The following is a 27,808-nucleotide window of genomic DNA, read 5'->3' on the forward strand; positions in this document are numbered from 1 at the left end:
TATATATATATATATATATATATATATATATATATATATATATATATATATATATATATATATATATATATATATATATATATATATATATATATATATATATATATATATATATATATATATATATATATATATATATATATATATATATATATATATGTATAAATTAAAGTTATAAATATATATATATTAAAGTTGCCTCCTCAAAAAGAACCAAATGTGTAGGATTTTCAAAGATATGCAGGGCCTAGGCGGAATCAAAGTTGTCATTTTTATTTTCGAATCTCAGGGACTATTCTATTGAGATTTTGTGTTCATGCAAACGTTCACCAAGTTGTTGATCGGTTCTACCTGTGTAAAATTTACCACATGAACACGGGACTCTGTAGACACTACCATGGGCGCCCATGAAGGTGGGGGCAAGGGGGGGGCGCCTGCCCCCCCTGTCTGAATGACGGTGTCATATATTTGTATTAATTTAAAAAACTTTCCACAGATTACATTTTCAAAGAAAAGTAAAGAGATCTATTAAGCCAAAAATGGGCAGAAATAAAGTAGAATAATCTTCCAAGAATAAAATTACCACAAATCACTAGCACCAACTAAATAAAACTCAAAAATAACAGAAATTCCAATAAATTGCCAAGAAAACATCAAAGAGATAAAAAATTAATATTAACACTGCTGACAACCCCAATGCCATCTCAAGACCAGAAAATAACAGATGCTTTACTGAAAAAAAAATGACTGTGGATTGTCAGTTTAATTTACCTATACTGATATTTATTCCTTAAAACAAAAAATGGGTAAAAAAGTGAGGAAAAAAAGTTTTTTACTTATTTAAGTAAAAATAGTGAAAACATTTAAACATATTTTGTTTTCAGTAAAGTACAAATTATACTCTGGTCTTGAGAAGTCATGGGGGTTATCAGCCCTACTAATGTTAATTTTTGATTATTTTGAGCTTGACTCGGCTATTTATTCTAATTTCTGTTTATTTTGAGTTTCATTTATTTATTGATAGTGATTTGTGGTAGTTTTACGCTTGGATGACTACTTGAATTCATTTCTGCCCGTTTTTGGCTTATGGATCTATTTAATTTTATATGAAAATCTTGTTTTGTTGTAAAATTTTTTTTATATGAATTTCTGTTCGTTTTTTATTGACAAAGTCATTTTCATAAAAAAAAATATTTTATATATTTTCGTTTTCTTTATATACGAATCCATAGTTTGGCATAATTGTGGGGGTTTGACATGCTCAATATTCCTAAAGACATAGTTGCTGGACTGTTTTACTATGCTGAACAAAATACTTGTCTGAAAATTTTAACTATATGCGTTTGCAAAATTAATTGACTTGAGAGACAGGCTGCTTTAACTCCAATCTCTTTTGACTCTCAGAAATGACTCTAGAACTTTTAATTTTGAATCAAATTGGCTCCTTTAAATGTTTCAATAATGTTTCTAGCTATTATAGAGTGGTACTGACTATGATATTGCTTATATGCCTTTTTGAAAACATGAATTTATACAGTTTTTTCGTTTAATTGGATCTCCACCTAAATTCTTCCTAGAAGTTTCACCTTAAAGCTCTAAGTGTCACTAGTTACAGTACCTGCAGTTGGAGTACTAAAAGTATACACATAGTGCCTTCTAGCTAGTTCAAATCCCCCCACAACTTAGTCTTAAAGGTCTAACTTACTAATATAAAATGTTCCTGGGATATTGCTTTGTCACCTTTTTGAAGGTTCACACGTTAATAGTCTGTTTTTATTTTGTTTAACGTCTGCCTAAGTATTTCTTATATTTGATGACTGAAGATAGTGTTATATTCTCTTTGGACGATGGGCTACAACATGGCTTTCTCACACTTTTGCTCGAATATTTTAGGGGAAAAGAGGAGATCATGGAGAGGGGGGGGCCTATTTTCGCTCCTATTATGCTGGACTCTTAAAATGAAAAGAGAAGTATGCATGTCTAATCAAATCAGCCTCCTCTAAAGTTAGAGGTTCTAAAGTTCTCTTTAGAACCTAAAGTTAGAGGTTCTCTAAAGTTCTAATGATGTACTTTTGCTTTGATCTGACTCTATGTTTAGGAGTTTTGGGTTTTTATATTTCTTAGCATTGGACTGATCGTCTCTTACTAGGTTGCTAGCTACTGCTGCAACCCAAATTATGAGAGGCAGCCTGGCCGAGTGGTCCAAGGCACTGGTGTTAGCCACCAGTCTCTTCGGAAGCGTGGGTTCAAATATTACCGCTGGTATACGATTATGTTTGAAAGACTGCAGTGTGAAAAGACATCAAAATGCAGTTTTTGGTGGAAAAATTCATTCTCTTTTAGAAATAATTTATTTTAGTTACTATAGATTTTTAACCCAATTAATTTCCTTTAAAATGAGCCATTGAACGCTCCTTGAACTTTTGTTTGGCTCTCTCAATTTTTGCATGTCTATAATCTTCATCATTGTGATAACACATCTTGCTGTTTTGTTTTGCTCTCTCAATTTTTACTTCTCGATACGCCTGGTCGGTTGAATACCTTAGTAGAAGTGACCCTATAACCCCCACCCCTCACCCCTGCTGCCACCTACAACTTTTTTTAACACCATCTGTGGGCATAGAACCACGGGTTTTATGGTTTTGTCACTGAGAATGAAAAAACAGGAATTTTGTCACATGGAAAAACATGAATTTTGTCACATTTATGGTTGTTTTCATGGATGGTTATGTGTGTTGTTCGATTTATTTGATGTTTTTTTCTCGGATGTCAACATCAAATTATGGATGTTTTATGGTTTTTGTCAGTGACCAGTGTTGTCAAAAGATGTTGGTAAAGGATTTATTCACTCTGAAACATAGATTTTGTGAATGCTATCCGATGTATTGGATAAAAGATGTTGATAGTGAATTTATTCACTCTGATACTTAGATTTTGTCTATGTTATGTGACGTATCCAACAAAGGTTGTTGATAAAGGATTAGTTCACTCTGATACTTAGATTTTGTCAGTGTTATCTAAAGTATCTGACAATTGGATGTTGATAAAGAAATTATTCACTCTGATACTTAGATTTTGCTAATGTTATTCTATATATCCGACAAAAGATTTTGACAAAGAATTTATTCACTCTAATATTTAGATTTTGTCATTGTTATCCTATGTAGACGACAAATGATGTTGTTAAAGAATTTATTCACTCTGATACTTAGATTTTGATAATGTTATCCGACGTCTCCAATAAAGGATGTTGGTAAAGGATTTATTCACTCTGATACTTAGATTTTAATAATGTTATCTGATGTATGAGCTGAAAGATGCTGATAATGAATTTATTCACTCTGATGCTTAGATTTCCATGAGATTTATCCCTTAGTTTATAGGAAATTAATATCTCAAATGTTTATCTCTTTTAAATACTTGTTTTCAGAAATTTAAAATAATTATTCTCAAATCGTCCCTCCAAAACACAAAAATAATATGTATCTCTTAATGGAGCTACAATTCCCTGAGATGTATCCCTTAGTTGATGAGCAATTAATATGTTAAGCCTTCGTCTCTTTTAAACAATCAGTTTCAGAAATTTAAAATAATTATTCTCAAGACATCCCTCCAAAATAAAAAATAATATGTATCTCTTAATGGAGTTACCATTCCCTGAAATTTGTCACTTAGTTTATAAACAGTTAATATTTTAAGCCTCCATCTCTTTTAAATAATAATTTTCAAAAATTTAAAATAATTATTCTCAAGACGCCCCTCCAAATAAAAAATAATATCGATATCTTAATGGACTGCCTCAGATCTCTGGGCTGTATTCTCTAAAATATATATTTCTTCGCTAAAGATATCTCAATAATATAGGATCCACCTATGCCAAACTTCCTTAACAACTCACTGAAACTATACCTAGTTGAATAAAATAGTACCTTATGCCCAGGATACTGCCTCAGATCTCTGGGCTGTATTCTCTAAAATATATATTTCCTCGCTAAAGATATCTCAATAATCTAGTGACTATTACATTGTGTCTAAAACTGGTACTTTTATGTATTTTGTTTTTGTCGTGTATATTTGTTTTGTTTATCTTTTTCTTGTATTTTTATGTACTTTGTCTCTTTTGTTTGATTTTGACGGGTAATAAAATATTATTATTATTATTATAGGATTCACCTATGCCAAACTTCCTTAACAACTCACTGAGACTATATCTAGTGGAAGAAAATAGTACCTTATGCCCAAAATACTGACTCAGATCTCTGGGCTGTATTCTCTAAAATATATATTTCTTCGCTAAAGATATCTCAATAATATAGGATTCACCTATGCCAAACTTTCTTAACAACTCACTGAAACTATTCCTAGTTGAAAAAAATAGTACCTTATGCCCAATATACTGCCTGAGATCTCTGGGCTGTATTCTCTAAAAAATATATTTCATCGCTAAAGATATCTCAATAATATAGGATTCACCTATACCAAACTTCCTTAACAAGTCACTGAAACTATACTTAGTTGCGAAAATTGGCATGCTTATGCCCAATATGCTGCCTCAGACCCCTGAGCTGTATTCTCTAAAATATGTATTTCCTCGCTAAAGATTTCTCAATAATATAGGATTCACCTATGCCAAACTTCCTTAACAACTCTCTGAAATTATACTTAGTGGAGGGAAATTGTACCCTTATTTTATTATTATTAAAAAATTTCAAACAAATACACGAGAATATTCAAAGAAAGAACTCATCTCGTTATCCAAAATTTACATAAGGAGAAAAATAAGGCCTTTCAGGCATTATTTAAAAGCCCAAACTCATCTAGTTACTAAATATAGTTACTAAATTTGTCCAGTATTTCGTTGCCCCCTCCCCCAAAAGAGCGTAATCTATCATTACCCTAAATTTTCATGAGGAGAACAATAAGGTCTTTCACACATTAATTTCGTTGTGCAAATCACGATTTCTCATCAAATGACTAAATCCGGTTACTAAATTTGTCCAACATTGCGATGTACCCCCCCCCTCTCCCCCAAAAGAGCGTAATTTCTCATTAATCAAAATATATATGAGGAGAAAGATATGGCCTCTTAGGCCTTATCTATAAGCCTAAACTCATCAAATCCCTAAATTCACTTACTAAAGTTGTTCAATATAGTAGGGAGTCAGGTATTACTCCTGGTCTTACATAATTTATGCATATTTTATGGTTTTTCTCACTGTGTATGTTTTTTCATGGTTTTTCTCACTGTTGATGGATGTTTCTTGGATGTCAACAACAATTGCTGGATGTTTCTTGGATGTCAACAACAATTGCTGGATATTTCTTGAATGTCAACATAAGTTCACATCAACAATTGCTGAATAATCGATCCGCTAACGGGACAAGATCACGTGTCTCTTTCTAAGCCAATCAGGGAGTCGGAAATATTAACGGGACAGGATTGCAGTGAATATAAGGAAGGATTTTTTTTATAGTTGTTATTAGTGTGAGAATAGAATTCAAGGAGCGAGAACAGTTTGACTTTGCTCAATAGGATATATTTGTAATAATGAGTGGAATGTTTACACTATTAGAAGTTGATAGTGGAGTTGGTAGCAGTGATACAAGAGCACCAAACATTGCGGTGGAAATCACAAGAGGATCACGGCTTTGTCTGGAATGGGATGAAATATATGCAAGATATGTGATTTCTTTGAGCAAATTTAAAATGGAGGATCAATTATGCTTTGCTGCAAAAGTTGATATAGTGCATGTGAACAGACTTCAAAGTGCTTTAAGTGCATTAGTGAAGCATATCGAAGATAACAAGCTTTATCGCTAATTGTACATGTGTATTATTACTGATGTAATTATACAATAAAATTGTTTCGAAATCGAAAATTTTCCCTTTCTCTTTGTTAGAATGTTAGGCTAACGAATCATGGTCAGTCTAGAGTCAGCAGTCAGAGAGATATGATTAAAAAATGAATAAATTTCAGAAAGAGAGATTTGGATCGAATCTGGTGATTATGGAAAAATATATAATTCTGGATGATGATTTTCTTGAGTTATCCCTTCAACGGAAGATATTCTCACAGAAAACACTTGACAATATAATGAAAACTGATTCTCCCCCATTTGACTATTGTATGAAACTTTTACGATGTGACTCAAATGCTTATACTCAATTTATTGATATATTAATTGTAACAAATCAGAATAATATCGTGGATATGCTTTCGAAAACATTGCCATAGATTCAATGTAGATGGCTCCCTCTTCAAAAGAGGTAGCGTCACAGAGCTATTCCTCTCCCATTCCCTTCTGAATTTATCAAACGAGGATCAGTTTCGTTTTAGCTTTGAGAGAGTTGACATCGGACATCAAAAATGTTATATACATGTCCACTATGCATGTACACTCTTGGCAGTTGATCATCATGTGAGAATTTTACAATTATTAATGACTATAATGAAAAGTGCAAAGTATGTAATCAGTTTAAATTACATAAAGGATATTCAGTACAAATTAAAGGATGTAGTTCATGTCTTGAAGAAATTTGTGGCTCTCACCCTAGAGGACATCTTTGCTCCAATTGTCACTATGACAAATGTGATCAGTGGGAGAATACTTACCCCGGTATGATTGGACAGAACCCAAAACGTGATATTAGTTTATTTCTACGAGATTGGCATCGTCGTGGATTTAAATTATTCTGGGAGGAAAAATCTGGTCTACGATTCAACTGTTGGGGTAACAAGACTATTTGGTTTCTACGTCGTCGTTGTGACGTCACTGCCTATTATGATTATAAACCTAGTGATTTTTATTTGGCAGTTACCGAATGTGATTCACCATTTGAAAACACTGTATGTGATATTGCTTCAAATAGACAGATTGAAGCACGTGAATTTCACAATATGAATGCAAATAGTATCATTGACTGTACAAAGAAATATGACAAGAGTGAAGTTACATTATACTGTAGAAAATTTTACCCTGACTTTGCAGCCAATCAAGATCAATGTACAGTGAATTCAAATGATTTACCAGCATTAGTGGTTCACGACAGTTGCCTATACACCGAAGAAGAAGAAATCTAATGTGAAGAATAAAGACATTGTTGTATATACATTTTTCATTTATTAATAAACAAATTCACATACATTTTTTAAACATTTTACTCGTAGGGCACAAAAATCAATATTATACAGGTCTGAGAGGATATTTTCAACCATAAAGTAATTCAGAAATGGATTGTCTACATAAATATTGAGAACCTGCTTGTAAGTATAGCCGCGACATCTCAACACAAAATATAGTAGCGCATGAAAGCCGCATGTCTTAGTCGTAGATCCTGCACTCTCTTCTGATTTTGAATAATAGTTTTCCCGCTGCTGTTAATATAGTCGCTGACGTGTGGAGTGTAGAATGTATAGGGTAGGCCAAGAGGATCAAAAAATTCAATCGTCTTCATAGTTTGAAAGATTCACAGCCAATAACCAGTATTCACAGTCAAGGACTGCTATTAACAATGATTAGGGTATTGTTGGCACTTTGAATTTTTCCAAGAAAGTTCGAGGGCAGACAATAGGATCTATATTTGGAAATATAGGGGTCCATATTAAATACATTGATTATTTGACTGGTTTTCATGGTGCCGAGTCTAATAGACCACTGCCTTCGGGAGTGATTTCCCAATAGGTTTCATATTGATTTAGTGAGATTAGTGCAATACTCTCAGCTAATGGGTCGGCAAATGTACACTCTAAAAGCACACTCCCCGTTCGTACTATACTCATATCCTGGGTGTCAAACAAATCCAATACAATGATGCCATGTGTTTTAGCAAACATTTCTTCCGTTATACCATTTTCAAATAGTTGTGAATCATGATCTAGGGTTGGCATGGTCAACTCATACAATGTTCTATACGATTTATCAAAAGATAGATTGTAGAGTGGGATTCCATTTACTTTGCAGACAAGAGATGAAAGCCCAAACATTTCAAATTAATGTGGGCATCCAGTCCACGATCCTATTGCACTAGCGCTTCTACAAATGCCAAGGCTAATTTTGAGGGAATTTCGCCATTGATAAAGGATAAGTTTGTGAAGGTATTTGAGCCCGTGGCAATATGACGTTGATTGGTGATTGTATTAGGAACAAGTAGTTTAATATTATTTCCACTGGCTCTCAGTTTTTCCACTGCCAAAGCAACAGAACTCATAACCTGTTGTTTGTGTACATGTAGTATTGCCGAAGTGAGGGAGAGAGTTACTTCAGGATTGAAAGCAAGTTCCTTTCTTAAAATGAAATTGGATGGTGCAAACGTCATTTTTATATCCACTTTAATATTGGGTGATAGCCATTGGGGTATATTAAATATTTCATGATATATTTTTCCAACTAGATATCATTCACTAGTTGTAGCATTTTTAAATGCATCCGTACTATCAGTATTGGTAATATATTCATATCCATTGGAGGTGCCTCTCGGATTATTATTAAAAAAAAACGCTTAGTAGTAGTAGTAGTAGCATTTGGTTAATTCACTACTCTAACTACTCTATATATTATGAAATTTACACCTTAATATAAGATATTTACAATCTAAAAGAAGACATATTAGGTTTTTATTTTGTTTAAACAAACCCCCCCCCTAAAAAAAAAATCATATTAATACTCCTTATCTGCTTTTGATACACAACTCATTCCGATAGAAAGTTGTTTTTATAATATTTGTAGAGGCAACATTAAGCATTCGTTAATAAAGCAGTTTATATTGCAAAGGATTTTTCTACTTATTATGAGCGGGATATAGTGTATTTTTTGGCTTCGCTAACCTAATTCGGCAGGTTGAATGCATGCACTTGTTATAATTCAAAAGGAGAATGCTATATTTTATCAGGTTGAAAAATAGTGAGAAATAAAATTTAAACTTACATTTCCAAATTCCGGCTGCAGATGAGTGCTGGATGGTCCTGGCAAGGCATGATGGGGGATAAACGGGACGTTGACGTCCGTTTCTTGCGCAGCCAGGCCAGAAATGTTGTTGGGTTGTGCAGCCGGTGCAGCGATGTCACTGGCTTGAAGGGTTGGAGCAGTGGGGTTCACAATTTTGTGAGCAGCCGCCCACTCTCTCTTTATCTTTCTACCTGGCTGCATTGGTACATGTTCAGATGGAGCTTGGACAGGCAGCACAGAGCAAGGAGGCCTCGGCCAGCGGCCATATTGTACAACTGTCGCCTTCGTAGTGGTTTTATCGTTACCCCTAGCTCTCTTTTCAGGAGGAGAAGGCGAGCATTTGTGAGAATCATTCTTAAAAAGAAGAAAAAAATTAGTAAAAAGTAACTAGTCCCTTTTTACAGAAGAAAAATTAGTACCCCCGCCCCTTCTACAAAATTTATTGTCAGCCATAAATTTTTTCTAGAAAGTATTTGTCTCAAAGAATCCCCTCTCCCCCTTTTCAGTAAAGCAAAAGGTAAAATATGCGGCAGTCAATAGCTCCTATTTTTACCATTTAGAGAAAAAATTAGATATACAACTTGTGATAAATAAACCCGAAAAGCATAGAAATATTATTTTTACCATTTAGAAAATAAAATAAAGAAAACTATCATTATTCTTTAGGGCCAAAAGCTGCATCAAATCCAATCCAATGATTTAAAATCAAGATCTCAAAATAGTCAGCTATAAATATGGTATAAATAAAAGCTAACCAAACACTAAACTTCAGGGTTATATATATATAGGAATGGCTACATTAGTTTTCTTGTCAAAGGGTGTACATGTCTGCACAATGAATCCATCCCCTTACTTTTCACGCGAAGAAACAAAACAGTTTGTTTTCACCTTACAATGAAGCTGTTAGAAGTGAACCCCATAGCTTAGGCACAATCCCCTCCCCCCATATAAACACTGAGTACTCAAAATGGAAGACAATTTTCCATATTAAAATATTTACCATAACTGTCACCAGCCCCCCTAGCAATTCATAAGATTTACTGTAGAAAGATACGCTGCTAAATTGACTGAAAAAAAGCGTCTTTTCGTGTAATCATTTTGCTTGGTTAATCCGACAATAGACGCGAGCTATCTGTGTAATTGACTAGCACAGGATACAAATTTGACAGGATGCGATAATTATCCCTATATACCTGTTTGCGGAACTGATAAAAGTTAGGATCACGGCTTAAAGGGAATTAACAGGCAAAAGAGTTGCCGGAAGTTGCCTGTCATTTTTAGCTAGAAATATAGAAAGCATGAATTTATCGAAAAAGAGAATAATTTCCAATGAAAAAATTAAAATCGTAAACAGTGGGGGTTTACATGGTAAGAAAGAGCGTATTTTACGCTTTCTAGCGACTATAAACATCGCAAAGTGGAGATTGTATTGGGGGGGAGGGGGTATACCCTGAATTTGAATATATTGGAGGGGGACTATAAAAATGATTTTATTTGGAAATACCCTAAGAAAATTTATTAAACAGAACTCACATTATTAATAAGTGTAGCTAAAGTTTTCATGTCAATAATACTTGATGCTCTATCTATGGTGGCTTGAGACTGTATGATAATTTAACCTCAACACATGTCCATTATAAACAAAATCTCAAGGGCGAATTGTGATACAAAGGGAAACTTTACGTGACTCCCTGATTGGCTTAGAAAGAGACACGTGATCCTGTACCGTTAGCGGAGTCAATACACTTAGAAACAACAAATGAATTGACCTAGAAAGAGACACGTGATCTTGTCTCACTAGTGGATCGATTATTCAACAATAGTTGATGTTAACTTATGTTGACATCCAAGAAACATCCAGCAACTGTTGTTGACATCCAATAACCATCCAGCAACTATTGTTGGCATCTAAGAACCATCCATCAACAGTGATAAAAACTATGAAAAATTATCCTCAGTGAGAAAATCCATAAAACATGCTTAAATTATGTAAGCCCAGGAGTAATACCTGACTCCTTACTCAACATTTCGGTGTGCCCCCCAAAAGAGCGTAATTTCTCGTTACCCAAAATTTATACGAGGACACAAATATGGCCTTTTGGGCGTTATTTATAGGCCTAAAATCATCAAATCACTAAATTGAGTTACTAAATTTTTTCAACACTTCGTTGTGTCCCCCCAAAAGAGCGTAATCTCTCATTACCCTAAATATTCATGAGGGGAATAAAAAGGCCTTTCAGGTATTATTTACAAGCCCAAACTCATCAAATCAATAAATTCAGTTACTAAATTTGTCCAACATTTCGTTGTCCCCCTATTTTCATGTTTTTTGCAATCCATTTATACTATACCTTAAATATTTTCAGAGTAAAATTGTGTATGTCTCAAAATGGGATAGTGATTATTCTATTGCTTATGAACTATATGAAGAGAGTAACTCTAGTATCAAGAGAGAGAACATGATGAATTATCTTATGGAACTAATTCAAAAGATGAAATGTATATTGAACCTGTAGGTGACACCCCATAAATAATGATGAACATGATGAATTATTTTATGGAACTGATTCAAAAGAAGAAACGTATATTGAACCTGTAGGTGAAATCCCATAAATAATGATCATTTTATTATCCCTACGCTCACTTCCCCTCCCGATAAACTTTCTTCTTTGGCCCAGTGACAAACTTTCTGCCTTCATTTCAATTAAAAACTTATTAATTCAAATAATTAATTTTTTTTTCAAACTCATCTTAAAAATAAAACTTCACCTCAAATTTTCTTCTGTACTCTATCCGCAAAAATAATAAAAATCTAATGAGTCCCCTCCGAAGTATATACGACCGAGGTTACCATAAAAACCTTAAATGCTGTCGGGGAATACCTTAAAAAAGGCTTAAATGAACAAATTTTAAACTCTGTAGATTCACTTGAAATTTTGTATCTGTGTCTGAAGTTCACCCATTACTTAGGACCAAAGAACAATTCAACGTTTCATGAACGTCTTCAAACTGTATATAGTCGTTTAAATTATTCGGTCTGAAAAATTGTTTGAAAATAGGTGTTTCGATGTGTTTAATTTTTAAAGTGGTGGTAATTTTATTTTTAATATTGATTTTATTGGTGGATGTTTTCATGAACAGTTGAAGCGGAAGTGCCTAGAGTTAGCAAATAGAATTGTCATAATGAGGAAACATTTAGGCCACGGGGGACTTTTATTAATATATCATTCTTAATGTCATACTTAATAGTGTTAAGCGAAAAATTGTCAGAATTGAACGCTCAATTAAATCATTTTTCAAACTCCTCAAAGATGAGTTCTGTTAACTTTTGATGAGGTTCTGATAACTTTTTTCTTACACATTTATAGCACTTAATGGCCCCTCTATATTGAAAACTGTTTCGGGGGGGGGGGGGGTGTCCTCAAAAATTTGGAGGGAGGGGGCCCCTTGAGGGTTGGGGATTTTTTTCCTTGGAGGTTTAGGTCCTTGATGGTTAGGGTCATTGGTGGTTGTGGTCCTTGATGGCTCATACCTATAATAATCTGATTTGTTGATTTCCAAGGATTTCTAGGGATGGTTCTGATTTTCTTTATTAAAATTCTTTTCTTGATATCTACATCTTTATTAGTTTCAACTTGTTAGTATACTACAATGCTAAAGCATATTTTGTATTGACAACACTGCTTAATGGTACTTGTGTATTATACAGAACACAGTCGAGAAGTAAAGCTAGGTCAGGTCATCTTGACACCGATGACTCTATTACTCTCAACTTTTTAGCAAACTCCATTGCTAAACAATATTTTATATCACTCACATCCCATATTGTGTACTTGTCTATTATAACGACCGCAGCCGAGAAGTAAAGCTAGGTTATGTCACCTGATCTTTTCTTGGCGCCTACGGCTCTTTTACTTTCAACTTTTTAGCATACTCCAATTGTAGCGATGAAAGTTTTAGGGCTGTGGTTATAAAGGAAAAGGGACTGGGCTTAATTGTGGTCATAAATATTGACCGTGTCAAATGTAATATCGTACCCTAAAAGCTGAAAACTTACACTTTATATGTTCTCCGATGGCGCCGCTTATAGCGCTAAAGATTGTGTCAACTAGGCTAGCGCCGCCCTCAATTAATGGGAGAAAATAGAATATGTAGACATATAAATGTGGCCTCTTTTTTCTTGAGTTATCTGAAGATCAGATTTCCTGGGAACGTCCTTGGAAGTTTGCGAACTAATTACCTGTTTTTAGACTAGATGCAGACATATAAAATGAAATAAACACAGGTAAAAAAACAATAGATTTATTGGGACTTACATATTTAGACGGTTCGGAAAAAAAGTACTACATGCTTGCTCATAGACACTTCAGGGCTGTCCCAGTGATACTCTATTTTTGACATATATTAATATGATATAAAATATACTTAAAACAAAAAAATTTACATTTAATACTTTTGAAATACAAAATGAGAATGATATAGATATTTTAGTCATGACTTTTCCGATTATAAACATATTGTTTGTAGTAGCACTTTTCTTTTTTTGCTGACTTGGAATTTTTTTTATTTTAATAATATATTCTTTTTCAATATTTCTTACTCTATGATAATGTGGATTACGTTTCTATTAGTCGGACTATCATATTTTTTTTCACCCTTATCCAATTTTTGCTTCATTTTTATTTAAATAATATATTTACACAAGATTTCTTACTCTATGATAATGCGGATTACGTGCGGACCATCATATTTGTTTTTCACTCTTATCCAAACTTTGTGTAATTTTTCTTAAATAACACATTCATTCAAGATTTCTTACGCATTATCATGGAGAAAGAAATCTTGAATAAATATAGTATTTTAATAAACGTGAAACAAAATTTGAATAATAGGGAAAAACATACAAAAATTTGCTATTTCGACTAATATATATACGTAATCCTCATTACCATTGAGTTTGAAATCTTGAATAAATGGATTATTTAAATAAAAATGACACAAAATATGGATAAGTGAAAAAAATATGATAGTCCGACTAATAGAAAGGTAATCCACAATATCATATAGTTAGAAATCTTGAATAAATATATTATTTAAATAAAAGTGACATGAAATTTGGCCGTATATATGCCTTTAAAGTGCACTTCTCTATCTATCTATCTAATATGCAGAATGCTTGTTTCAAACACATTTTGCATGCAGACCCACTATACTCTACCCAACCCCCTTAATATGCAAATCTATAGCCCAAATTTATTTCTGAAGGGACGAAGAAACTGACGATAAAACTGGTGAGTTCTCGAATTTTACACAGCGTAAACTTGAGTGAGTGGCGCATAATACACAAGTACAAAAATTCCTTCCCCCTACGGAAATAAAAAGAATAAAACCCAAATAAAATTTTCAAATTTGGAAAGCCTTATTTTCCACGAGGGGGGGGGGGTATTTACCGGGGGTATTTTCCGCCGGCGGCATTTGCTGGGGGTCATTTTCCGCGGGGGGTATTTTCCGCGGGGGGCATTTTCCGGGGGGTATTTTTCGGTGGGTATTTTCCGGGGGGGGTATTTTTCGGGGGGATTTTCTTCGGGGGGTATTTTCCGGGGCAATCGCCGGGGGGGGGGGTAAACCTCAGCCAGTAATATTAAGTTGGATCTTTCTGGTTATGCTATGCTGATTTTGAGCTAAAACAAAAGGCACTATGTGCATACTACTAATACTACTACTATGATAGCTATAATTGATGAGTCAAAAGGCGTTATTATGAAACTTATAGGGAAAGTTGTGGGTGTGTTTCAGTTAAACGATCAATTTGTATGTATACAGTTTTTCAAAAGGGCATTTGACGAATATTATAGGCAGTGCATCGCTATCCTATAAACTTTTAAATGAAGTCATTCGATTGGAATTTAAAAGTTCATATGCCCTTTTTAGGAGTCAAAAGGGATTCGAAGGCATGCAGCCCCCCTCCCAAACCCATTAATTCTCCAAACTCATCCTAATCAAAATTTAAGATATCAATTTTGTTCAACATACCCTAACCATTTCAGCTCTGAATATTTTTTCTGCACAGGAAAATTCTGATTTTCTAGTATAGGGTTCATTTTGACCTTAGAAAACTTATGGCTGTATTAGAAAACCGTCGGGACACATATTCTCAGAAATCTCGATCCCTGTCAAATGACAGTAATGGGACTAGAAGGGTATACCAGTAAGACAACTTCGTTTACACGAAAAATAAAAAAAAAGGCACAAAACATATGCACAAAGTCAAGTTTCAAACTCAGTGAACATGGTAAATCTTGAAGCAGTTCCTGTCTTTGTTCAGACACAGCATAACTTCACATTTCTCACAACGGATCCGTGAAACCCCCTTTTTTCTTTTGGGCACTTTTCAAAGCGGCACTGGGCCTCCCGACCTTCTACCTGCACAGGGAAGTGATTTACTCGGTTATACCGGACGCTTTCGATCGTGTAGGTTGATCGCGCAGCAGGCCGGGACAGCGAAGGAGCCGGAGAACTCTCGGCGTCATGTTACTGGAGAGGACGACCAGCTCTTAATTTAGATATCTGCTCCTCATATTCACACTTCAGCAGTGCTTCTGAAATTTCGTTCTGGAACTCGAAAGTGACGCTGGCTTATTTTTGGTATCACGTTGCTCAAAGCGACGGTACTCAAGCCAGCTATAACAGATGATGACATCAATAAAGTGAAAAAAGCTCTTGAGGGTCCACTTTTACGTCTTTGTTTCAATTCGATACAAGGCGACGAGAAGATCCAGCTTGTCTACTAGTCCCATGTTGCAGTTGTAGTGACAAATAAAGTCAGGTCTTTTCATATTAACCTTCTCCTTCTTCTCGTTACTCCATCTTTTCACAACTCCACCCGTACCTGCACCGCAATAATTCAACGCCATATTTTCTGCGCTGTTGTCAAACCCACGCACAAGGACGAGTCCCTTTTCAGTGTCACTAGCTTCATCCCACGACCCTCTTCCTTTCTTCCTAAGAACCTTCTCATCTGCAAGCTTTGCCTTAGCTATCCTGTCCTTTCTGGTAGTTCCTGCTTCCAAGAAGCCATCTGCTGTCAATTTTTCAAGCAGTGGTAACGTTGTAAAGTATTTGTCGAAATACACTGTGTGATAGACATGCTTGTCAGCAGACGAAAAACAGTGACTCCTTCCAAACCTCTAGCTGTTTCTCTGTGCTCCTCCCCAATAGGGCTACTCTTTCCCTGATAAAATTCTAAGTCATACATGAAACCGGAAGAACCACAGAGAACTAAGTTTTCCAGCCCCAACGGTCTTGATTTTGACTTTATTTATTGCTTCATCCTCCTCTGGTCCTTGAAGGGGATCATCTGCTCGTCTACACATAGGTTTTACTCAATTTCAAGATCCAAGCACCGCGCTCTAGCAAGAAATAACACAGGCCTGACTTTCCATAACGCATCATTTTCATTCCCGTCCTCTTCGGACGCAAAGTGGTGAATTCCGTAATTTGTGGTATCGATCTCTTGGAAGTGTTCTTGCGACTATGGGAAGAAATTACTTTTTGTTCCAGTAAAGTCGTATCTGCGGAACATCCAGGAATCCTACAAGGATTGAGATACCAACCATTTGGCGTATCTACTGGGCCAGACTTTTGCCTCTGACTACTATAGTTTTACCGTGTTCCTTCATATGGTACAAGTCCGTCTTTTCAGCCATAGTATTAAAATGTTCCAGCGGAATATACTTGCAGAATTATTCAAAACTAATAAGCCCCTCAGTCTGAGGGTCATCAAACCCGTAAGTAAACTTTTCTTCTCTTTCCTCGAAAGGAATACCCCAGAAGTTGTAAGTAATCGTTTTCCTCTATCTATTTGGAGGCCCATTTGGCTGCTGTGCCACCAATCGCATTCTATTCCTGGTAATAAAAAGAGGTTCGTCATCTGAATCCTCGTTTTCAAGCTCTTCCTCAAGTTGAAGACTCATTGTCTCTAGCAGTCTTGGTTCAGCAGGCTCGTCTTCATTCTCAGGAGATAGCTGCTGCTGTTTCGGGAACCATTCTTCATCCTAACCATCAGAGTAAGAAAGCTCGGATAAATCTGAATTCTCATCAAGACTAAAAAAATAAATCCACAGCTTCCTTCAGAGCTATCTTTTTGTACAATGGTTGACTGCTTCGCGTTGTCCTTGCAGGTCTGTCAGAAGATCCGAAGGTACATTACGACGTCTACGATACACTCGGACACGTTCCCGTCATTTGAAGAACAAAGACATTCACTTCTTGTAGTCCCAGTCTTGTCATTTGACATAAAATGACTTGTGAAAACTCTGACAACCCACTAGATGGCACTAGTCACTAAATAGAACTCTCATTGATTAGTTTTGGGTATCTAGTTTTCCATGATATTCCAAAAGTAGACAAATAAAAGACATGCCTACTTGAACTTCTAACTAGAAATTACCGACGTCTAACAGACTTTTTCCCACTTATTTTTTTATTTATCTATTCTTCCACTGCATTGTTCTAAACAACACGTGTGATACATCAATAGATCGGTAGATGTCTCAAATATCCAAAGAGTATGGTTTTGGTTACTACTTTTCACACTAGAAAGCATCTGTTGAGCAAAAATTAGCCATCCGTCATTTGACGGGCTCCGGGGCGAAAGGGCAAAAGGTCTAGTGGTTATGTGTCTCGAGATGTCCTCCCCCTTCAGCGCTTAAGGCAAGGGCTGTAAGTTATGTAATTCGCCCATTATTTACATATAGTGTTTGTTATGAGTGAGGTGGCTATGTTTGGCCTTTAGCGTCCAAAACGACAAAGTGCATTCAGATTAGCCTTCAGAAAATGTTGAGGAAGTGTTGAACTTAATCTAAAAACAGTATGTACATAAGAATTGTCAAAAGGCCGTAACTTAGGAATGACTATGTATATTAATTTGGAACTTTCACGGTATGATTTTCATAAAATTTAATAAGAAAATATAAGGAATACGCAGCTGAACTTTGCGATCCGTTGTGGCGGTAATGGTGTCTGTTTTTTGTGAAATGGGGGCTATGTTCAGAACATGTTTAGGGGCATGTTAAATTACATTGAATTACGTTTTATGTACGTAGGCTGTCAATTTGCTGCATCAATGGATTATCAAGAACGGCTCAAAGTATTAGGATGCAACTTTCAGAGCACTCTGAGGGGTATGTTGAGCTAATGAAAATCCACTACATCCATACTACTGCCACTAGTAGAAGTAGTAATTCTACTGCAGTTAGTTTTAATATTACCAAGGCTAATTCTATTAATGTGGAACTTTCGGGGACTTTTAAGGGGAATTTTGGGCTAAATCAACCCACATTATGCGCGTACAATTTATCAACGGGACTTACCAGAAATATCTCAGAAACAACGTAAACTATTAAGTTTCGAAGGTATCAGGCATGAGGAGGAGATGCTGTACTAGGTGAAAAAGGCACAATGGGAATGCAATTACTACTTACTATTAATACTTTAACTGCTATCACTAATACTACTCCTATTGCTTCAACTATTACTTATACTTAAGAATAGGGTATAACCTTTTCTCAGAATAAGGTATAAAGTAGAAAATTTCACGGAAAGTCTATTTTGCTTTAAAACAAAATTAAAAGGCATTATGTGTGCACTGGTTGCCAATAAAACGTCTCAGCAATATCTCAAGAACCAGTGGGTAGTATAAGCCTTTCGAATCCGACGATAAGTCCATATTTGGAAGACAACTGGACTCGAGCCAGAACAACATATCCATATTCCAAACCTAGATCTAAAAATAGCCTATGACGAAAAATCTACTCATGTAAAAAAAGATCTAAAAACAGTCTGTGACGCTGGGTGGGCATTAAATCCCAAATTCCAAATGATGGGTGGAAATTCCTCTTGAATTTGTTACAGGATTCTTGCAAGGACATATAACATACTTATTGCGTGGACAAGGAATGGTAACTCCATTTTGAGATACAGATTATTTTTATTTTGGAGGGATGTTTAGATTTCAGAATATATTTAATGTAGGAATTTTAAATGCATAAGTGTGGTCCGTATAATACCCAAGTACCAAATTAATAGTATAGTTAATATATAATATTTTGAACCCCCCCCAGTTTTATACTTTTTTTGAAGTTTTTTCTTAACTTTTTTTAACTTTTATTTTATTTCTTTACCAGAATTTTTTCAACTTCTTATTTACATATCTTAGAATGACATGAAACATACTTAAAACAATAAGAATTCAAATTTAATATTTCGAAATACAAAATGAGACTTATATAGATATGTTAGTCGTGACTTTTACTATTAGAAAAATAGTGTTTGTAGTAGCACTTTTCTTTTTTTCCGACTTTGAATTTTTTGGACTTGGAAAATTATTCAACTTTTTTCTTTTTTATATTATAATTATTATTATTATTATTATTATTATTATTATTATTATTATTATTATTTATACAGCTGTATCAAGGGTAGTATAAGCTTGCTCATAAACACTACACGGTTGTCCCAGTGATATTATATTTTTTATATTGTCTTAGAATAGCATGAAACATGCTTAAAACCAAAAAATTCACATTTAATATTTTCAAAATACATAATGAGAATGATATAGATATGTTAGTCATGACTTTTTATGTTATAAAAATAGTTTTTGCGGCGGCACTATTCTTTGATTTTCTGACTTGGAGTTTTTTGGACTTGGAAAATTATTCAAATTTTTTTTATATTATTATTATTATTATTTATGCGGCAGTATCAATGGTACTACATGCTTGCTCATAGACACTACAGGGCTGTCCCAGTGATACTCTTTTTTTGACATATATTAATACGATATAAAATATGCTTAAAACAAAAAAAAATTACATTTAATACTTTAGAAATACAAAATGAGAATGATATAGATATTTTAGTCATGACTTTTCCGATTATAAACATACTGTTTGTAGTAGCACTTTTCTTTTTTTGCTGTCTTGGAATTTTTTTTTATTTTTATAATATATTCTTTTTCAATATTTCTTACTCTATGACAATGTGGATTACGTTTCTATTAGTCGGACTATCATATTTTTTTTCACTCTTATCCAATTTTTGTTTCATTTTTATTTAAATAACATATTTATACAAGATTTCTTACTCTATGATAATGCGGATTACGTGCGGACTATCATATTTGTTTTTCACTCTTATCCAAACTTTGTGTAATTTTTCTTAAATAATACATTCATTCAAGATTCTTACGCATTATCATGGAGTAAGAAATCTTGAATAAATATAGTATTTTAATAAAAATGAAACAAAATTTGAATAACAGGGAAAAACATACAAAAAAATTGCTATTTCGACTAATATATATACGTAATCCTCATTATCATTGAGTATGAAATCTTGAATAAATGGATTATTTAAATAAAAATGACACAAAATGTGGATATAGTGAAAAAAAATGTGATAGTCCGACTAAAAGATAGGTAATACACAATATCATATAGTAAGAAATCTTGAATAAATACATTATTTAAATAAAAGTGACATAAAAATTTGGATAAGAGTGAAAAACAAACAATAAAAAAATAGGATAATCCGACTGAAAGAAATGTAATCCACATTATCATAGAGTAAGAAATCTTGAATAAATATATTATTTAAATAAAAATGACACAAAATTTGTATAAGAGTGAAAAAACATACAAAAAAAATGATAGTCCGAATAATAGAAACGTAAGCCGCATTATCATAGAGGAAGCAATCTTGAATAAATATATTATTTAAATAAAATGAAACTAAATTTGGATAAGAGTGAAAAAACAAACAAAAAAATATGATAGTCCGACTAATAGAAACGTAACCCGTATTATCAGAGAGTAAGAAATCTTGAATAAATATATTATTTAAATAAAAATGACAAAAATTTGCATAACAGTGAAAAAAACAAACAAAAAAATATGATAGTACGACTAATAGAAACATAATCCACATTATCATAGAGTAAGAAATCTTGAATAAATATACTATTTAAATAAAAGTGACACAAAATTTGGATAAAAGTAAAAAAAAAAATACGATAGTCCGACTAATAGAACCGTAATCCACATTATCATCATAGAGTAAGAAATCTTGAATAAATATATTATTTAAACAAAAATGACAAAAAATTTGGATAAGAGTGAAAAAAAATATGATTGTCCGACTAATAGAAACGTAATCCACATTATCATAGAGTAAGAAATCTTGAATAAATATACTATTTAAAAAAATATGACACAAAATTTGGACAAGAGTGAAAAAAATTAAATCAGTATTATAATCATTATTGCTAAATTCTCAGTATGCACAGGAAGTATGGATAAACTTTATCTCCGATAACTGTTAAAACTCCTAAGATCCATAACCTCTTAATCCTCTATTTCAAGAAAATAAGCAAGAGTTCATTTATCGGGTTGTTTGGACTTTGAGGAATTCCTTAGCGATTTTAGGATGAGGAGCCAAAGCCCAGCCCCTTTAATGGGAACAAAACTGTTATATCTCACTGAAATCCTTAAAAGGCCACTATACCTCTGGCATTTGTGACATTTTTTTTACCAAAAAAGTACGGTTACAGACCAAAAAGCAGAAACATCAGAAAATTGAAAAAAAGATACTCACTGCTATTGACTTTGTATTTAGTTAAACCAACATCAATTCCAAGTAGCTTGAATTCAAAAAGTTTAGATTCATGGAGTACCTTTTGTGTCAACCAATAAAATTTTACAATGCTTCCTGAATATGAATCTAAAAAGAAAATCAGAAAATATAAGGAATGTTAATGAAACCAGAGGCAGCGCTATAGCGCCAATAGTATTATGTTAATACTATTAACATAAATATGTTAATGGCATTATTTTCAAGATAAACTAGAAAATTTTCCTAGAATTCTGCTTTGGCATCCGAATTTCACGACACGAGATAAAAAAGTGTCTCGTTTGGTCTATCTTTTAGTTTAAACATTGGGTTCGAAAACAATACTTTTTTTCACAAAACAGAAAATATTCTACAAAAAAGTTCGTATTATGTAATATATTTAGAATAAATGAGTAAATTGTAAAAATGTCCAATTGCCGTTATCTTTAATATTGGTTATAAAAGGAGTCTTTTCGTTTAAGAAATTTTACAGTTAGACTTCCAAGATTTTCGTACTCAGTCAAACTTACTATTCAGAATTGCCTTAGCAACGTTTGTCGGTCGCTTTCGATTGCAAAATTTATTGTCTCCTCCGTGAACTTAACTCTAACAGTCTCTCCTAACTTAGATATTTTCACCTTTCTTTTTTTCCTTTTTTTATTCTTCCATTTCCAATATTTCTCTTATCTTCCTTTTTAAACTGGCTTAAATCTTACTTTTATTATTGTTATAAGGGATTGCGGGATGGCGGAAAATACATTCAGTGGTGATCAAGGAATTTCAATTGAACTTCACCAAAAACATGGCATTTTTTGGTGCTACATTCAAAAAATTGACTGTATTAGTTCTGAAATAGTACTTTCGTGCTATTTTATCATTATTTTAGTAACTCTGAGCACGTGCACAGTGCTACACATAAAAAATAGAGCTAAAATAGCACTTTCGTGCTTCAGGTGGCAACCCTGCTTGTATAGCTCTTGCCAAACTTCCTCATAGGTAAGAAGTCTCTTAATATAGTACACAATAAAGCTTGATTTTTCAAAACCATTGCTTTGTCAAACTATCTCTTTCCAATTTAACTAATGTCTGGGATATGGTTTGGGTCCTATTATTTTTGGTATTTACCATTTACATTTTTGTTGGGATTTTTTTATTAGGTACAATTTTATCATTTCCAGTTTTAAGGGGCCTCCCCCAGGCAAATCAGCGTGTCCCCAGGTGACAATAGGGAGACGACCTACAGATACGTAAGATACCTCCATAGGAAGCACGAACCAAGGGGGACCGTGTTCCTGATAAAAGAAACAGGGGCACCATCACCTGGGGCCATAAATACAGTTGGAGGAGGAAAAAGGTCACCCAAATGTATACTCAATAGGACCAACCGGCGTGTTCACATGTCCTGTGTGTTACAAACCTTCTCCCAGCAATGGCTCAAATTCCATGGTGACGCAGAACACCCTCACGGGACGATCCTCTTCAGGAGAACAACTGCGGCAGGGCGTAAGATCCAGATATTATTATTATTATTATTATTCATTTATTGCCCGTCAAAAAAAGGTACAAAAGGTACAGTAGACGGAGTAATCACTAAAGAAAACAAAAAAGAAAAAAAAGGAAGAAAAAGAAGGACACAAACACACATTGAAAATTCACACTCATGACAAAAGAAAACTCTTCATTACATTAATACGAACAGTGACTATATGCATTACATTAATACAAAAAAAAACTATTGTGAACAAATTGGTGACCATGGATGATTAAAGTTACTTTGAAAACAGGATAGAGATTTATTAATGTTAATATTAGGGTCAGATAGCTTATACAAATGGATAATTTTACGGTTTCTTGTCCAAGTGGGCAAATGTAGAAGATATTTAGCAAATCTGAAGAAGATTGATCGTTGGTGCTTTTTATCTGTAACTGTAAAGAATCTCCAGAAAGGAGCAATGTAAAGCGGATGAGGAAGGGCTGTGGCGTTGTAAATGGATGCTAGAATATAACGGTTGAAACGTAGTTTGCTTTTTACGATTACAGCGTAAGAAATGCTGATTTTTCTCTCAAAATGAGAATTCCGTAGTCAACATATGCGACCTTTAGATGTAGCGAACTCGAGGTCTTGGTATTTAATACGTTTAGAGGGTTTGACAAAAGACTTAACTATCTCCATATAAGGCAAAGAAAAGTTTTACTCCTTGAAAAGAGTTCTTTTAGATTCGTCAAAAAAAACAAACAGGCCAATTTTTGCATATTCAACTTTGAGAAATTTGACATTCTGCTTAATGCGCTGGATTGTGCGGCTGAGATTCAGGATGTCTTCTGCATAACAAATAAGAGACATATCGATTCTCCCAAGAATGCATGAAGGAAGACACTTTGCCTGCGCTTCCAGGACACTATTATTGAACAGGGCTGGGGAAGTGATAGCTCCCTGTCTAGTCCCTTTCTTAACGAGGATGGGGTACTGAGGATTCACAAGCATATTCGAGGGAATCGAAGAGTTTGGCCTCACACGAGAATTAATGCAATTATATAGGGAAGGATGAAGAGCTGACTGCAGGGAAAAACGGGATGGAAGTTTTAAACGCACTTTTAGATTCCTATATAAATCCCTGAGAACACGGACAACTGATGGGTTTACGCCTCAACTTGCCATATGAAGAAGCATGGACGAATGAATATATGGACAACGGCCTCTATAAAGGGCATCGTTGACCCTTTCGGGGTACCTGCAAGACTGGGTACCTTGCGTTCAACTTTATTCACGCTTGAGGAGTGGCATCCCTCGAGAAAATTATAGCTTAGTAAATGACACAGCATTTGTGCGGGAATCTGATTAATGGATCATTCTTATGGGATTGGTCTGTTTAGACGGGCGTTTTTGGGCTGAGAATCCTCTTCCAAGCTAATTTATCTACTAGAGGCTGTCTCCCCATATTAGCCTAACATTTGTACGCATAAATATATAATGAGTCGGAGATAGGAGGCTTGAGACTGTAAATGCAAGATTTCGACTCTTGTTGATAGAAGAGCATTGCCAAGTGCTGAAAACCATTTTGTGACCAAGATGGGCCCAAGATTACACAAAGCCTCCATTCATCCTAGAGGTCCCAAGGACTTCTTGCTGTCCAGTTCTAAGCCATTTTAAGCTCTTCGGTGTAGACTTAAGAAGATATGTGATCCCCGCCCTGCACTGGTATCTGGGATTGCTTTTGTTGAGGCATCAATAATTTCAAGGATTTAAAGAACATGCTAATTGGAACTTGAAATGTTACGACGTTAATCGTATCGTAAAATGACTATCGTATCGACTTTTTGACTGACGAATACAGACGATTCGAACTGGGCTTATAAGGAATTTTCAAAAACTCATATCACAGGGGGCAGGAAGCTTGAAATAAGGTGCTACAGAATTTGTTTACTAAGGCAGGAAGGATGTGGTACATAGACAGGGAGTAGGGCTCGTGGTGAAAAAAGAATCTGCAATGTCTTGCGTAGGCTGGGAATGTATTAATAAATAAATGCTAATTGCTTATTTTATAACTAAAAAGGTCAGGGTATCAGTTACACTAGTATATGCCCCTGTAGAACCGACTGACGGAGATGCTAGTGACTCGGATGAATTTTACTTACAATTACAGGAGCAAACAGCTAGGGTCCCATGTAGAAATATCATGTTTTTAATAGGAGATTTTAACACCCAAGTCGGTAGAAATATTGATATATGGTATCCTAGCCTAGGTAAATTTTGTGTAGAAAAAGAAAACAGTAATGGCCACAGACTTTTGCAATTTTGTAGGTATAACAATCTAATTATAGCCACTACGATTTTTGGTCATAAAATGGCCCATAAGTTAACAAGGTATTCTCGTGATGGAAAGACAGAAAACTTTATTGATTAAGTTATGGTAAACCGAAGACTGGCAGGATCAATACAAGATACTAGGGTATATAGGGGAGCTGTTATTGATGTTAAAAGTAAAGATCACCATCTAGTAGTGTCTAGGGTTATTTTAAAGCTGATATTTCGAAAGGTTATTTATCTCTCGGGAATTTATTATGTCTGTAGACTCCAGGATAGGAATTTGATCGAAACTTTCCAGGAGCAGTTGAATACTAAACTTAAGAGTTTAAAATTTGACAATGTGGACGATGGTTGGAGTAATTTTAGAAAACATTATGTGAAGTTGCTGATGGTGTCTTAGACAAGAAAGTCAGGTCTGCAGCTAGGAAAAATAGTGAAAAGCTTTGTTTTTAATATAGAGGAGAAGGATCTTGTGCTAAAATTATCTGAGTGATAGATCATATGGAAAGAAACGGAATGTAAATTAAATGGAGGAAGCATTAAAATATGAACTAAGAAGGTTTGAAGTGGAGGCCATGGATAAAATTGCCAAGGATTATTGCTTTTTTATATACCAAGAGGCACTTCATATGGAAGGGGCGGTCGTAAAAGCTACGAATGAAGCTCATTCTATTGGAAATCGAGAATTCTAGAGCCCTTTCTTAGAGTCAAAAATGATCAGAGGGCAACTAGCCCCCCATATTCTTTTTTCTCCAAATGCATGAGATAAAAATTTAGAAATTGCCCTTTTGTTAAGAAATTGTTCAAAGTCAAATAACAGAAACTCCGGTGTTGATACAACCCCCCCCCCCAGGGCCCGGGGGAAGGTGTTGTAAGTTATGCCCAGGGGGGAATATATAGTTCTTATGGAAGGGATGCTCGTTTTTGCTTCAGAAAGGTCTAATTTGATTGGAAGTTTAAAGTTCTAGTTCACTTTTTAAGATTCAAGAGAGCTTGGAGGACAAATACCCCCGCCTTCCATGCCAATTTTTTCCTAAATGCATAAGATAAAAATTTTGAGATGGCTATTTTGTTAGAAATAGTTCAAAGGTCAGATAAAAAAACTCCGGTGTCGGCACAAAAACTCCCCCCACCCTTCCCCCCAAAACCATTTGATAGAAATTTTGAGATAGTCATTTGGTTAAAAATAGTTAAAGGGTATGATAACAAACACTCCAGTGTCGGCAGCACCCACCAAAGCCTGGGGAGACCCCCCCCCAACGCTCTGAGGCATAAATGTTTTATTATTTTTTCCAGAGGAACTTCATATGGAACGGGTGGTCGTATAAGCTTCGGAGAGGGTTCATTCAATTGGAAGTTGGAAGTTCTAGTCCCCTTTTTAATATTAAAAAGTGATCAGAGGACACCTATCTTCCCTCCCCCGCAAATGTGTGTACCAAATACATCCGATAAACATTTTGGGATACCCATTGTGTCAAAAATAGTTGAAAAATTGGATTAAAAACTCCACGGTCGACATAGCCCCCAGGGCTCGGTGTCAGGCCTTGCAAGTTTTGCCCTGGGGGCATAAATTGTTCCTATGGAGAGAGTGACCGTATAATCTTCAGAGGGGGCTCATTTAATTGGACATTAAAAATTCTAGTTTCCTTTTTAGAAAAAGATCGGATGTGAACTAGCCCCACCCGCCCTTTTTACTCCAAATCCATCCAATAAAAATTTGACATATTCATTTTATTAAAATAGTTAAAAAGTCAGATAAAAAAAACTTTGGAGTCAACACAACCCCCCGCCCCCCCCAGAGCCCTGGGGGAAGTGTTTTAAGTTATACCCCGGGGTATATAAGTTTTTTTGTAAGGGGTGGTCGTATAAACTTCAGAAGTGCCTCATTTAATTGGAAATTGAAAATTCTAGTTATCTTTTTATAAGTCAAAAGTGATCGGAGGGCATTTATACCCCCACACACATAGTCTCTTTTCCCCAAATGTATCCAATCCAAATTTTGAGATATTTAGTTTGTTTGAAACAGTCTAACGATCAGATAAAAAAAAACTTCGGGGTCAACATAACCCCCCGTTCCCGGGGGAAGGGCTGTAACTTATGCCCTGGGGGCATATAGAGTTTATTATGGAATAAATGGTCGTATAGACTTTGGAGGGGACTGAAATGATTATAAATTGAAAGTTATAATTTTGTTTTTAGGAGTCAAAAGTGATCCGATGGTAAAAACCCCCCTCCCAACCCTCCATTCTCCAAATACGTCAGATAGATTTTTTTTGTGTAACCATTTTGTTCAAAACAGACCGAAGACCATATAGCAAAAAGTCCAGGGATAACAAATCCTCCAGAACCCGAGAGGAAGCGTTGTAAAAAATTATGCCCAAGGGC

The 27,808-nt window shown here is 34.8% G+C and overlaps 1 protein-coding gene across 1 annotated transcript in view; it reads right to left on the minus strand.

Moving 5' to 3' along the window:
- The window catches only part of LOC148956164 (gamma-aminobutyric acid receptor subunit gamma-2-like), a 68,394-nt gene that overhangs the window by 25,830 nt on the left and 14,756 nt on the right, over positions 1-27,808 (minus strand). Inside the window, exon 2 of the mRNA XM_089089533.1 lies at positions 21,601-21,726. Within this exon, the coding sequence (XP_088945659.1) occupies positions 21,601-21,726 (126 nt within the window). The remainder of the gene's footprint in view (positions 1-21,600; positions 21,727-27,808) is intronic.

Source organism: Artemia sp. Qi Xiang Cuo, chromosome 1 (genome assembly GCF_049724085.1).
Source record: "Artemia sp. Qi Xiang Cuo chromosome 1, ASM4972408v1, whole genome shotgun sequence".
Lineage (NCBI taxonomy): Eukaryota > Metazoa > Arthropoda > Branchiopoda > Anostraca > Artemiidae > Artemia > Artemia sp. Qi Xiang Cuo.